The 14989-nt window shown below is 36.1% G+C and overlaps 1 protein-coding gene across 3 annotated transcripts in view; it reads left to right on the top strand.

Moving 5' to 3' along the window:
• ARID4B (AT-rich interaction domain 4B) overlaps positions 1-14989 on the top strand; it is an 88118-nt gene that overhangs the window by 43501 nt on the left and 29628 nt on the right. For all 3 annotated transcript variants that reach the window (XM_030235990.2, XM_030235988.2, XM_050971983.1), the window contains exons 8-15: positions 1224-1362; positions 5057-5136; positions 6437-6510; positions 7330-7475; positions 11804-11876; positions 12927-13021; positions 14124-14221; positions 14432-14699. In XM_030235990.2, the coding sequence (XP_030091850.1) occupies positions 1224-1362; positions 5057-5136; positions 6437-6510; positions 7330-7475; positions 11804-11876; positions 12927-13021; positions 14124-14221; positions 14432-14699 (973 nt within the window). The remainder of the gene's footprint in view (positions 1-1223; positions 1363-5056; positions 5137-6436; positions 6511-7329; positions 7476-11803; positions 11877-12926; positions 13022-14123; positions 14222-14431; positions 14700-14989) is intronic.

Here is a 14989-nt window from a genome sequence, read left to right as displayed (position 1 = left end):
ATTTGAGTTAGGAAGTAGTCTCTCCAAAATAGTTCTGGCTTTCTCTTTAGTTTTTTTGTTTTTTCTCTTCCTACAAGAAATTCTTGAGCCCCAGGAGGCAGCCTGAAAGACTTTAATATATTTTAAAAGAAACCATTGCTTAAAAAAAAAAAAAAAAAAAGGGAATTTTGAGGGGAAAAAATAAGACGATGCTAAACCAAAACAATTATCATCACTGGAAATAACATAAATTTAAGATGGGGAAAAAGATATGCTCCTTAAACTGTACATCAGTGGCCTTCTGCTACACAAATGGCAACTGAGTTTTTGGTTAGTACTGTATTTTGTACTCAGAAGCAGTTATGTGACAAATGGAAGATAGCTTTTGAAGTAATGGTGGTTGTGCTCATTGAAGATGCTGTATATTTTCTGAGGATTAACCTTTGAAGTGACTATTAAAAAAAGATATATAGAGAGCATCAAGAGAGGGTTTTGTTTTTTTTTTTTTTTTGTTGTTGTAAGTAATTTTAGTTGGACTAGTTTGTATATTTAGACTCCTCATATGGTTAAAACCAGGTGCAGCTTTGTACTTGAACAGTCAAAACAATGAGCCAGAACCCTTTTAAATGAAAATCCATTTGCATCTTGGCCCATCTACTTGCATTCCAACACTTTATTCAATGTGAAGTTGAAAGTCATAGAAATGCTTCTCTGCACATCCTTAAAGAACTTTTTAAGCATAAACAGACTTTCTCTTTGCTGTTCATCTTTGTATCTGATGTTTCTTGTTCAGAGATTTGTCCTCTCTCAAAATAGCTTTCCATTCTGTGTGGTTGTTAAAGTAAAAGCATGGAGAGATTAAGAAGGAAAACCAAAACAGTTAAGCTAAACATTGGTCCAAAACTACAACTGCAATAGTATTTTTGAACAGTGTTTTTGTAGGGTAGAATGGTTTCACTTTGAATACCCTGACAGTGCATTTCTCTTCTTTCCTATGGGTGCATGGTGGTGTTTTGTTTGGGTTTTACATGTACTGCTAGTAAATGTGCATTTCTGAGTTTGTAATGTTTAAATTGTTACTATAATATAATTATAAATACTTTATTGATTTTTATGCCAAAACACCTAACAGACCATTCAAGTCGCTGTTATTTATGTCTCTTTGATAATTTGCTTTGGATCTCCTGTAATTACAATAAGCAAGTTTTGAATAGTTGAGTTTTAAGTCTCTTTCTGTTGTTTAGTCCTGAAGAAGAATCTTCATCCTCTTCCAGCGATGAAGATGAAGATGATAGGAAACAAAGTGATGAGTTACTAGGAAAAGTTGTGTGTGTGGACTGCTTCAGTGTGGATAAAAAGAAAGCTCTGTGGTTTCCAGCCTTGGTAAGAGTTTCATATTTATTATAATTTTCTACAGCTTATATAGTTTTCTAGGCACTGAGAGAGGTGTGGGGTTTTTTCATTTTGGTGGGTTTTGTTTGAATTTTAGAATGTGTTTTTTCAAATTGGACTGTACAATAACAGTCAAAGGAAATATATCTAGATATGTTTGTTTAAAAAAAGGGATTGCTAACATGGCTTTAGTTTTTCCAAACAGCCAGAGCTTGTTGACCTAATTCTAGCTCAGCAGTGTGTTCAGTGTTCACTATTGGACTAGAATTTCAGGGCTTTTTTCCTAGGCTATTGTATATCAATTTTCCAAATTACTGAGTTTTGTCAAGGAAGGAAATATAAAGTACAGAGAGAGGGGAAGTTTAGTGATTATATGGACATGATTTTTCAACATTCAATATAAACACATTGGATAATAAAATCAAATGTTTTTTTCTTGGCCACGACAGTAGGCAGTGGAATATTGACAATAAATTTACTTTAAATTACATTGTAGCCTTTTGGTACCATTATTTTTTCTCTTCCTTTATTCTGGCTTAAAGACACTTTTTAAGAAATCAACTTCTAAAAATATATCACAGCTGGTCTAGTGATTGCATGTATACTCACTGATTGATTTGGAAATGAATATATTTCTATATGTGGTTCCTTTTAGTACTACATTTTTTATTTTTTTATTTTTAATATTTGATTTATTTTATATTTAATATTTGATTAATTTCTCCCTGGCAATGAAAGCTTAACATTTATCTAATTTCAGGGAGACTTGTGCTCTGGTTTTGAAACAATGCCGTACAGTAACATTTAACTCCTTTTAGTATATTCAGTAGCTCTCAATTGCAGCTTTTTGCTTGTCACCTGCTGTGATTTGTAATGTAGTCCAGCAGCTTTCCAGTAGGAATTCTTTTGGGGAAGTTTGTGGAAGAGGAAGAGTTACTGTAGTCTTTTTTACAAGGGAGAGGGCAGAATGTACGGCAAGGAGATGCCATGTTTACAGCAGATACCTTTAAGAGAAGTTTTTAGTGATAAACAAGAAAAATTGAGCTGTTTCTTTGCTGAAATCTGTCATCAAGAGGATGCAGTATTACCTGCCTCACAGTTCACTCAGAGAAGTGGTCAGTGAAACTGGCTTGAGCAGTTTTATGTCACGCTGCTGGGTTTGCCTTTCTGGTCATGCCCATGCCAGGTACCAGTTTCCATGACAGGCTCTCTGGGAGGGGTTGTGGCTTGTGGCTCGTGCAGTGCTGCTCAGGGCAGCTGTGGGTCAGACCCTAAAGAGGAGCTGAATTGTTGCTTCTGCTCCAGAGATATACTAAAGATACACAATTCTTTCTTTGGATTTCTTCTGAAGATTGGAATAGCTTCTTCATGGAAAGCTTCCTGCAACAAATGAAAAGCAGTAGAGGGATAAAGTTTGAGGGTGAAGCTTGTTAACTCTGAAATAGCTTATCCTAGATTAACTCTTACTTTAGTAATCAGGTTTATAGCTCTGCAAACAAACATCATGCTGCATTTAACCAGAAAAGCTGTGCCAAAGGATAAATTTATACCTCAAATAGCTGCCTTTTTTTGTTTGGCTTGGTTTTCTTTGTTATAATCCCCTTTCCAATAGCTATGCCTCTTGATATTTTTTTTTTTTTACCTTGTAAGCCGGTGACCTCTACTGTATCAACAAAGCAATCTTACCTTATTACTGATAAATTTTGCATTTGTATTATGGTAATTTCATGCATAATGTAATGAAAATTGAGGTTTAATGTGCAGAAGAATGTGTATCTCAGCATTATTTCTTGTGAATGATATTATGTACAGATACTTTGTGTATAAGCACAGAGCACATTGTGCAAGTTTATTATGTGAAAACAAGTTCAGGGATTAGTCTAAACCTTTATAGCAGGTACCAATTAAGATTAGTAGTGGAAGCCAAGTACTTTGGAGATGATGCCTATAACCAAATAGATTATTACTTACAAATTTAGAACTCTAAAAGTCTAAATTTGCTAAAAATTACTTTAAGGACTCAGTGATTGACTGCATTGTTTTAATCCTGCATACATGTCTGGGTTGGTGGGGTTTTTGTTTGCTCACTTGTTTTTGTTTTTTCTGTGGGGAAGGGGAGAGTGCAGTGACTAACTAGAATTGTAAAAGGATCTGACAGTTGCTCCTTATGTCAAAGAGTGTGATTCAGTAAGCCTTATAGCATTGCTTAGTTTTAATGTGTACTTAAAGGCTTTTGAAAGGTGCAGTGAGGAAATCTGCCTGCAGCATTTTCAGAAAATTGAGTTTACATAGGATCATCTCTTTCATCCTCCTATGACTCCAGTGGAGTTTGTTTTGCAAGGAAATTGAGAACTTGATTCAGGCAAAATTGTGGTGATGTTGCTTGATGTAAAGGCAGTAGATGTGGTCATGGTAATCTGTTTTCCAACCTCTGAATGGATTTCTGACTACTGAAATCTTGATGCTTCTAGAAAAACAGTAGCTAAAGCCTGAAGAGCCTTTCTCCATCTTTAAGGAGCTAGGAGTTTGCACTTGTCAGTTTAAAATAGAGGATGATAATCATTGTCTTTTACCCTGACATTGCAAGCTGTATCGCAAATGTAATTCCAGTTAGAAAGTTGTCATTTCCTAAAGTAATTTTTTTGTAGACCGTAGAATGCATTGAATTTTGGAACTTGGTCTGTTGAATTTTATTTGTCTTGAGGACCATATTTAGCCTATGCTTTGTGATATGTAAGTCTGTTTCCAAATCACTTGGAACTTTTGACTTTAGCTCCTAAAATGCTGCACAGGCAGTGGCCTATGTAAAGAGGGGGAAAAAACTCAACTTTTGCTATTTAGTATCTTTGTATTTGGTGGAAAATTAGGACTGAAAGGCAGAAGTTGGTATAAGAGAGAAGAGGTATTTACCTGGGCTAACTTAGGGCTACAGTCATTTGCTGCTCTTTGAGGTTTTGTAGCAGCCAGACTTTTCCTAACTTTCAGGGATCTGTGAGCATCATTGTTGCTTTTCTGTTGTGTATCTCTGGCAATTCAATATTTATTCTTTCGTTTTTATTAAATTCTTGATGCTTTTTGCTTAGTGACTTGTATCCTGGTTTAACAAAACTTAAATAGCTTTTAAAATTGCAACAAATAATATGTTGTCTCAGTACTAGACTTGATTAGTTTACTTCTTGAGTTAAAGAAGATATCATAATACTTGTGCTTGAGGTGCTCTTCTCGCCTAGGCAGATTACTTGTAAGTTTTCCCTTATAAAATTGTCTTTCATAAATCCTGTTAGCTTTTGGTTTTGACACTGTGTGTGATCACATCTTTGCCATTTCCAGAAGTTTTCAGAAGAAGTCTCTAAGTCAGGTGGCAGCACTTGGTGAAATTTCTGTCCTTTTGGGAAGAGGAGTAGAATAAGCTGTAGAGTCATGACAGATTGACATTTTGTCAGAATGCTGTTCTTATGTTTCTGGCAGCAGCCATCGGTTTCCCTCTAGGAGCAAGCATGACCTCATGTATTCAGTAATTTCAGGAGGTCATCACTCCTGTGTTTTGGGGGTCTCACTTGCTCTCATCTCAGGGTTGTCAGCAAGAAATGAGCATTAAAGCTTTTAGAGAAACACTGCTATTTACTATTGCTCTCTTGTTTTAGCTTTTTTTTCTCTAAACTTTGCAATTGTAATATCTTTGCAGGTGGTTTGTCCAGATTGTAGTGATGATATTGCGGTGAAAAAAGACAATATTCTTGTTCGCTCGTTCAAGGATGGCAAATTGTGAGTAGGAATGTTGAGTTTGATAATTGAACAAAATTTATACCTCAAGTGAAATGTAGTGTGAGATGTGTTGGTTAAAGTATTAATAACATCCGTAAGCTCAGTGAGTTACTGCCAAGATTTGTCTAATGTTTAAAAAACTGTTAACAGCCTACATGGTGATGAAATTAGTCTTTAACTTTGTCATTATTAGTAATGGGATGCATAAATCTATCTGTCTTAGTTTAAATTTCATTGTTAAGATGAAAACCCAGCAGTATTACGTGAGTTCAACCATAGCCTGAAACTCTTTCCTGCTGAGGTTGGAATGGAGCAGTGCTTTTCAGGGATATGGCTGTAAGCTTATCCAGCTACAGAAGGGTTGGTGGGGATGTGTGCATGCCTGCACGTACACCACGTGCACACACAGAAATCCTCTTTCTTGTTGGAAGGTACTAAGGCATATGTTTATCTCAGTCTAGACTGCAACTGCATCTTATCGTGCTCCTTGCAAAGAGCTCTAATGCTACTCAAAGTAGAAGAAAAGGATAGAGAAACATAGAAAACCAGACTGTCTGGTATTTGCAACAAAATAAAGAACTTTGTGTTCTTAAACTCACAACAATAGAATTCTTTTTCGAGGTTTTAGTTTTTATTTCAAAAGTTGCAACTATTTATTGTGCTTGTTTCAGTTCAACACAATGTTTTGCAAGGAGGATATTTAAATATTTAACAGTTTTGTTGTGGTTTAATTACTTACTAAGTCTAGGGTATTGCTTTAACATTTGATAGTTTTTCAGGCATCAGTGCACATCACCCAAGGAACACACATAAGATGTGTGCACACAAGCACTTACCCACCCCCCAGTCCGCCAGAGCTGCAATTCAGATTTGCTTCCTTGGTTGTAGACAAAGTAGAAATCAGGAAGCGCTTTGTTCTTTCAATCTGAAAGTCTTTAATTTCATATTGACAATTTACACTAATATTCATTTAAGCAAGATAGGGTTCTAAATTAATGTTAAATTAATGTGAAGGTTTAAAGTATTACATATATGGGAGATTCCAGAAACTACCTGTTTGTGGAAGTAGAATGCTTTCTTTAGTGTGCATTGAATGCATATAGTTTAATCAATTTAATGTAAAACTTTTGGTTTTAATCCACTAACACTGTACCAGAGTAACACTATAGAATTGTCAAGATACACTTCATATGCTTCTTATGTATGTTTAGTATTATAATCTTAATTGGAGCTTTGTATTGTATAGTTAGTTTACTTTTGAAATATTTTAAATTTTTTTAACACTTTCTAAATTTTCCAGTGTTTCTGTGCCAAGAAAAGATGTCCGGGAAATCAGTGAAACTTCACCAAAGCCTGACGCTTTGTTAAAACAAGGTAAAAATAACTTCCCGTGAGAAACACTTGTATGTATTTGCTTAGTCACATGAATTGCACTAAATCTATGGCAGATTGATTCGTATCTTAAAGATTCTAAATTATAGGATCTTTTGTTACAGAATAATGTATTGAAGGAGAATGCTTATGGAAAGTTAGAGGAACTTTTTTCAAACAAATAAAACCTAACTCAATAAAACCCCACAAAACAACACCCCACTTTTTCTGCACTGGCTTTAAGTGTAGACATGCCAAACATGCACACATTGGTTCTATACATTATATTTTTCCTTTTGCTTTAGAACTTTATAGAATTATTCTCAAGTAGTGCCCCTAATAGTAAGTAAGTGTCATTTATGAGCTTTGAAAATCTGGAATTGTGGGTGCATTTGAAAGTTTAATCTTGTGTGATGAAACTCCTAGAGTTAGCTTGTGATTGTTTCTTCCTTCCCTGCCCTCCCTTTTTGATACATATAAACTGCAGTGTAAACCTGTTGGATAGGGGTTTCCTCAGTTAAATTTTCATATGTGCCCTGTGCAGAATATCCTTGTTTGTGTCTGTAGATACTGACATGGTAAAAATACTACCAATATCTCTCAGTGCCTTGATGTGCAGAGAACACTAGGCCAGTTTGACTGGATAAGACAAATAAGGATGGACAACATAGAGTTGTTGTTGAGGACCTTTGAATTTGGAGAGGAATTGTTAGTTTGGAGGCTTTCCTTCTACTCCTCACCCCTTGTTACTATTTTTTAAATTGAAATATTTGTGCAAACTGATAATTCCTGCAGTGCTAACGAAGGCTGATTCTTTTGCAGCTTTTGACCAAGCACTTGAATTCCGTAAAAACAGAACTGTTCCTAGTAACTGGAAAACAGAATTGAAAGAAGACAGTTCCAGCAGTGAAGCTGAAGAAGAGGAAGAGGATGAAAAAGAAAAAGAAGATAACAGCAGTGAGGAAGAGGCAAGTGAAGTTAGTAAAAGGCATAGTTATGCAGCTGGTAAAAATTAGCAGGGAGATAACATACTTAAATAGGCCTTTTTAACATTAGGGGACATGTAACATGTTAACATAGGCAACACTGGTAACATGGGCATTTTTTAGTAACTTGCTCTTTCCCTGATCTGCTGAAGAACTGCTCCACTCTAAGCTGTCTCCCTGGCTACCCTGTGTAATGAAGCAGAACTTTCAATCAAGGCATTAGCCCCCACCCGCTCCACTTGCACCTTTCTTCTCTTTTTTGTCCTGCAAGTATGGAGTCCCCACCCCATGCTTGGTTTTCTGAACATCTGTTCTTTACCCCCCAGCCTTCTGTCCAGAAAAAAAATCAAGATGAGAGAAGAAGAAAATTAGTGGAAAGAGCTTCATTTCACAGCTGTCTGAGAGGCTGAAAGAGAGGCTTTTGAGCCTTTTACCTCTCTGTACCTTTTTCTGGTACTCTAAATCTGTATCTGCCATAATCACTTTTTTCTCTCACTAGGGTTTGAGAGCTGTTCTCTTAGTTTTCAACCAAGTACCAGTAGTGCAGCAGATTTAATTTCCTATTAGTAGGGGAATTGTGAAGAAGAAACTGAACTGGTTTGGGTCTTAAGTGGTTGTTAGGGTCCTTCTCTCATTCCATCCTCCATGGATGGAATATGGATATTGTGGCTCTGGCATACCAGAAGATAGTGTTTCATCTTTTAGTCATTAATTTCTTTAAAATGTGCTGGGAGACTGCAAAAGTGTGAAGTTATGACTTTGCCACCTCTCCGGGTTTATAATTTCTTTCTGCCTCCTCTTTAAGCTCTCTGAAGATTATCCAGCTCTGATCAAAAGTTTGGAAGGGGCAAGCAGTGCTCTGCTTAGTATTTTGAGAAGCAAGGAATAGTTCCTTGGGCTCAATGCAATTTCTGAACTTTGTCAGCAGGTTCATGTCCAGCCATGACACATGATGAATGCAGATAAGTTTGTATCTATGCAGAATGACACATCATCTTTATATAGTGATCATTCCTGCACTACTTTTAGGTGAAAAATAAAGAGCCTTTAGCTACAGCATTTGTAAACATTTGACCTTGTACTCTTTCAACACCTTCTCTTGAGCTCCTCTTAGTTGCATGTGACATTGTTTGAACTAATTGTTCCATGTGTGTGCTGGACATAAAAATTTCATCTTAGACAAATATTTTGGAATTTACTGTATCACCTCTTGTGATAATATCTTTGCCAGTTAACAGTGATTTCAGTAATTTGTTGAACTAGGAAGTTTTTAAAACAGAGACAAAATTTTTTTTTCACTTCTCTTTTTTCTTCTTTTCTTAGTGGTTAGTGGCATGTGTGCCTTCTCTCCACCCATACTTGAGCAGTTTCTCCAGCTTCTTCTCTTGTTATTTTGTGTCTATAACCTCCTGGTTATCAAGCAGCATCTCTTCCCAAACAGGACCTGTGGGCCTGCTCTTGGGACTTTATCCACCTGCAGGTTGTTTTACTGCTTCCCAGGACATGATGGCTTCCCTCAGGCCATCCATGCAGTCCTACTACCCATAAACCAAACCAAAACAGAACAGAAAACCCAAGCTCTTAGAGATGTCATTGTGGACTTAAAAAATAGATATGCCTGTCCTATATATATATGTTCAGCCCATTCTTTAGCTATATACATGGATGCTCTTCTATATCTCCTATCTATATACATGCTTCCATCCTATATAGATAGGAGTTGACATGCAAATCCTCTGTACTTATCTTCTGAGAAGAGTAGTTGCCTTGGTTTTTTTACCCCCTAATGGAAGAGTCTGGAAAATGGCCTTTACTTTCCAAAATCTGACGGTAGGTAAAAGAGTTGCCAAAGACCCTCTCTTCCAGTGCTGTGCTATAGTACTGTGTGAATTTGTGTTGCAAAAAACATGCTGTTTTCCTGAATTTTATTTTCCTATGTAGAAGCCACTTTATTTTGACTTGTAGCATAGACAGATACATTAGGGAGTGTAGCGTGACCAGCTAGCTCTCTGGTTGTGTAACTTGAAAATAAGCAAATATGATAGTGTGACCTGCCTGCTTCAAAGCATTATCTAGGAAACCTTGTTGTCTAACTGGATTGAGAGATTATTAAAGATGTATGTATGATGCATACTGACTGTAGAGATTCTGAGAAAGTGTAAATGCTCTTTTCAGAGGCATGCAGGGTCCTAGGCTTTCCGTGTTAGCACACTTCTGTAGAAAGTTACTTTGTTCTCTACTGGAAAAATAATTAAGGAGCATTCATTCACTTGCCATTCTGGCATCTCTGAAATTACCACAGTAGAGATGTAGGAGTGCCCTTCAGGCATTGGACTATGTAGTAGGAAAGGAGTGTTTTATTCAGCCTCTTCATCATCTTTATCTTATTTCCCCCTGTATTTAAAAAGAATACATTCCTTCCTCAAAACATTGCTGGGTTTCCTGATGGTTTTGTTCAGTGCCACCTGTCATCCTTGCTCTAAATGTTCTGTGAGACTAATGTCTTATGGCAAGTTTTTTCTTGTTGGTGAGGAACATGAGAAACCCAAGTAGCTGCTCATGATCTGTTTTCCGTGATCCAGCAAATGCTGGTAAAAGTCCATTCCAAGTACCTGCTGTTGTAGTTGGGAAAAACAAACAAACAAAAAATTACGCAGATTTGGAGTTTTATTCAACCCAAGGAATTTGTTCTCCATGGCCTGTGGAATATGAATGTTCTTAACTAGGCTTTTATCCTGTACTACATGCAGAGCTGCAGCATCACCTTGTACCTGTCAGAGAAGAATTGGGCTAGATGTGCCAATCTCTGGTGTCCCTGCCCTGTGAAAAGGCTCTCTAGTATACTGGTTGCAGTTCTCTACCCAGCCTGTCCTTGCCCATCAAAGCTGCCTGCTCTGAGCTCTGCTGCTACACTGGGTGTCAAATGCCCATCATGTAATGCCCCTTACAGAGACTTTCCTCTTGCATTGCCTTTGCAAGACTGGAGTATTTTCCTTGCATTTCTGTTGATAATTATACCTGAAGGGCAACTGTTTCAGCATGTTGTGAATACTGGTTCTTAATTTTTTTGCCTGTTTGCTCTGATATCATCCAAGTGCATTTAATGGGTAAGAGGAAGTGCAGAATAAGAAAAAACCCTACTCCTTGATAATAGTTCCAGCCTTTCTTGACCTTAGTTTCAGCTGTATATCTCTATATTAAATAGATTCAGTAGATGTTGGAGGGTTGTTTGTGTATTTTTGTTTGTTTGTTTTTCCCAGTTCTGTTTAGTAATGATATTCTGTTTCTGTTGTTTTTTCAACTGTCTTACTATGACTTTAAAGACAGTATGGTTTTTCCCCTTGCTTCAGGGTAGGTGAAGCTTTAATATTTAGTACAAGGAGACTGTTGAAGAATGGAAATGATAAACATGGAATGCAAATGCACCAAAGAAAAATAATTTAGTTTAGATTACTGAATAACTAGGTTTTTTTGGAAACTCTACGGATAGTATTAAAAATTAATCAACTCATATTTGGTGTATTGTTTTGCAGTAGCTCAGTCATCAGAATTTGAAATATTAATATCTTATTGCTACTAGTTGTGGTTAGTCCCATTTCCAAAAGAAATTGAGGTGTTAGAAAGTAAGCCATAGTGCTTTGTTATGAAACTCCACTGTTTATTAATCTAAGTAAATCTAATACAAAGGTTTATTAGTGCAATGAACTGAACTTCCAAAATATCCATTGTTATTTCAGTTCTGGGATTGATCCTGCTCAGCACGCGCTCAGCCGGTGCCCCATGGCAGTTCGCATGCAGTGCCATTGGCTGCGGTTTGCCAGTGCAGTGGATTAGAACTCCTAAGAAAGTGCAAGCACCATTTGCTCCTTGACTTCATCTCTGAAAGTGACGTAGTCTGTCCAGGAACCAAGGAGTCACTTAACTGCAGTAGAAATAGAGCTGAGATTTCTGATATGATCTCTTGATCATTAATAGCGCTGTCTCCCAGACTTTCTGCATAAATGGACGAAATTGAGAACACATCTTGATCTATGGTATCACTTATGATACTTCAGTGATCAGTCAAAAATCCAATTTCGATGTATGTTTTCAGTCAATGTTTTATATATTTTGAAACACTGTAGTTTATAAAACTTGGTTTCATGTGGCATAGCACTGAGAGCATGTATCTCTCTGTGCCATATCCTGTTGCTGACTACAGTAAAACAAACTTAAACATTTAAACCTAAATTATCACTGCCTTATGTTTCTTAATGAAGGAGTGTAACTCAAAATGGTGACAGTTCTCATGTATGCATTGCTTTCAACAGGAGGAAATAGAGCCGTTTCCTGAAGAACGAGAGAACTTTCTTCAGCAATTGTACAAGTTCATGGAAGACAGAGGTGGGCATTTTAATTAGCAGTACTTTGAAAAATTGAGCCTGTAAACTAGTAGTGCTTTGCAGTGCAGTTTTGGAAACAGGGAAACTGTACTTATGCCTTCTGCCTTCCTTCTGTTTGGAAGATGAGTCTGTCACTTGACTCATCTCCTAAAATGCAGTCCCAGATTTCTACTTTCAGAAATAAATGGATATATATAAATATCTATTCTATTATGTTTTGCATATATTGTACTATGTTTGCTATAGTGTACTTAGAGTGTGTATAATCAAACATTTAATACTTTCAATCATATTAATTTGTATTCTCAGTTTAATAACTTTAAAATACTGACACACACACACCTTTTAGGTCATGGAAAAATGCGTTTACTTTATGCTAATTTTGTTTTGTGAATCCTGATGACTTAAGTGCATGAACATTATCCATAGATTGAGATGTTTTTGAAAGCCAGCACCAGTCATTATGTTAAATCTTTACTAGGTTTTTATATATTGCAAGAAAATGCAGGAGTGAGGGTATCTAAATTACTATTATAACAAGTTAAATTAGTATCTTCTTATTGCCATATGAAATGAGTTAAACTGTTCACAAGAGATGACAATGTGATAGCTACTGCTAGTACAGTAGCATAGGAAGTTTCAGCTCTTGAAGCATTATGGGTTTGCTCCTGGTGAGAGTTGGTTTGGGTTTTTTTAAATCAGTGAAAAGACTACTGTATTTTCAGATGTAATTGTTTCAGTCCATGAAATAAAAATATGTACAGTATAGTTAGCAAGAAAATTTGCATCATTTCTGCGTGTTCAGTAATATATGGAAGAATATATATATATATATGCATTAAATAACATTATATATATGCATTAAATAACATAACCCATTTTCCCTCTTGTTCAGTAAGACTGTAGAGTTTAAGTTGCATGAAAAGAAAGTACCAGATGCAGGAGGTGGAGCTTAAAATACAGTATTTAATAATAGTGCATATGATGTGAATTTCATGTTATTCTGAAAAAAATACTTCAAAACACCCTAACAACTGTTTTTGTTACCCAGGGACTCCTATTAACAAACGACCTGTATTAGGATATAGAAATTTGAATCTCTTCAAATTGTTCAGACTTGTACACAAGCTTGGAGGATTTGATAACGTGAGTATTAGTATGATGAGTACTCCAGAGCCATAAAACCTGAGGATGCTGTTTATTATTGTGAAATAATTTATTACTCTGTGAAGTACTGATAAATAACGCAGGACCATTAGATGTATGAAAGTTTTCTACTATGACTGCATAAGACACCTTGTAGCTCTAAAAACCATGCTTTAACATGAACCAGAACTAGTTAGAAGCTAAACAAATTACACATGTACTCAGCATGTTTAATTATTGCTGAATAAAATCAGCCAGCATGTGTGTTTTTGTAATACTTCAAGAAACATTTGTCTAATAAAGTTATTACCTCCATGTGAAAGGAGTCACTGCTCAGTAAAATCTCAAAGACAACCAATTTAGTGGCCTGATATGAGGCCCTTAATTTCTATTTATTCTGGGCAGTAAAGAATTTGCTGACGGGGATTAGTGAGACTGGTCTTGGGAGAAGTAATTGAAATACATTGAATTCATGGCCAAGCAGATTCTGTTTGTGTTTCCCGTGAATGTAGCCTGACAGCTGAGGAGGTCTGTTTGTGCAGTGATGCCTTTCTGACAGGCAGGACAGGATGTGGTACTTGGGTATTGCAGTACATCTGCTTTACCTTCACAGATGGTTAGGAATGGGCACATCACAGATCTTTGTCACCAAAGGGCATGTTAAGGACATAATGAAAGACTGGTAGGCACTATGGCTGGTGCAGTACTACCAGTGCTGAGTATTGTTAATGCTTTGACTTATTTTTTTCTTTCCAATTTAATTAAAATTCTAGCTCTGATAGTTAAGAATTGCTTTAAATATGAAATGAAAAAAAAATATGTACTGATTTTTCTGATAGCTATATTTTCTTTCCTCTCTTTTATTGCCACCTGGAGAGGAAAACCTGCTGTGGCTTGTTGCATTGCAGAAATGCTAAATTGCTTAAAGTGATTACATTAGACTGCAGTTTGCATTACAGTGAAATACTGTGTGTGTGATAAATAGTAATTTTATAGATCAGAGGAAATTACTTACATTTATTTTTTGAAGCTGTAAACTTTGTCAATTTAGCTTTTTGTCAGTGAATTAACTCAAAAATAATGACTTCATTGTCTTTAACAGATTGAAAGTGGTGCGGTGTGGAAGCAAGTTTATCAAGATCTTGGAATCCCTGTATTAAATTCAGCTGCAGGATATAATGTTAAATGTGCATACAGAAAGTAAGTAATAAAGCCACATAGTTTATGCTAAAACTTCAGTGAACTGAAGTGATGCTGTGTTAGGGGTAATACACATAAAATGCATAACTCTTTGTTTATAATGCAGTTTTTAAGGCTTTAGACCTACTGCCTATGTTTTGCTTCTCAAAGTTGGATTTTCCTTCTTTAATCAAGCTTGCTTATCACAAACAATTTATTTTTTTTTTTTAGATATCTCTATGGTTTCGAAGAATATTGTACATCAGCTAACATTGAATTTCAAATGGCATTGCCAGAGAAAGTGACGAACAAGCCTTGTAAAGACTGTGAAAAAGAAAAAGAATTGAAGATGCGTGAAGAACCAGAGCAGGATGCAAAAGAGATAAAAGTGGACAAGGACGAGCGCAAGCAGGAAGAAGTAGCAGTAGTACAAGCAGAAGAAAAAAAGTCAGCTGAGAATGATAATGAAAGTAAAGAAAATGATAAGACCTCTGTTCTGGTAATATATTTTAAAGTTCGTCTTGTATCTTGTTTATAAAGTCTGTTGGTGTGTTAATAACCATTAATTAATAACAAGATTGAAATTTCTATGATGGATTTAAAATAAGACAAAAACTCACTGTAAACCTAATTCAGAACAAGACATTTGAGCTATATTTACCCTTGGTGCCTGTTTTAGGGGGTCATGATTTCAAAATGTCTGACTTGTTAGAAAACAGGTCTAACATTTAATTTATTTGGGGGGCTCCTGGGTAAAATGGAGACTAATTAGTGTCCAGCTTTATCTTT

This window comes from Serinus canaria, chromosome 3, assembly GCF_022539315.1.
Source record: "Serinus canaria isolate serCan28SL12 chromosome 3, serCan2020, whole genome shotgun sequence".
In the NCBI taxonomy this organism is placed as follows: Eukaryota; Metazoa; Chordata; class Aves; order Passeriformes; family Fringillidae; genus Serinus; species Serinus canaria.
Note: the sequence above shows the minus strand (reverse complement) of the source record. Positions and strands in the feature narration are given on the sequence as shown.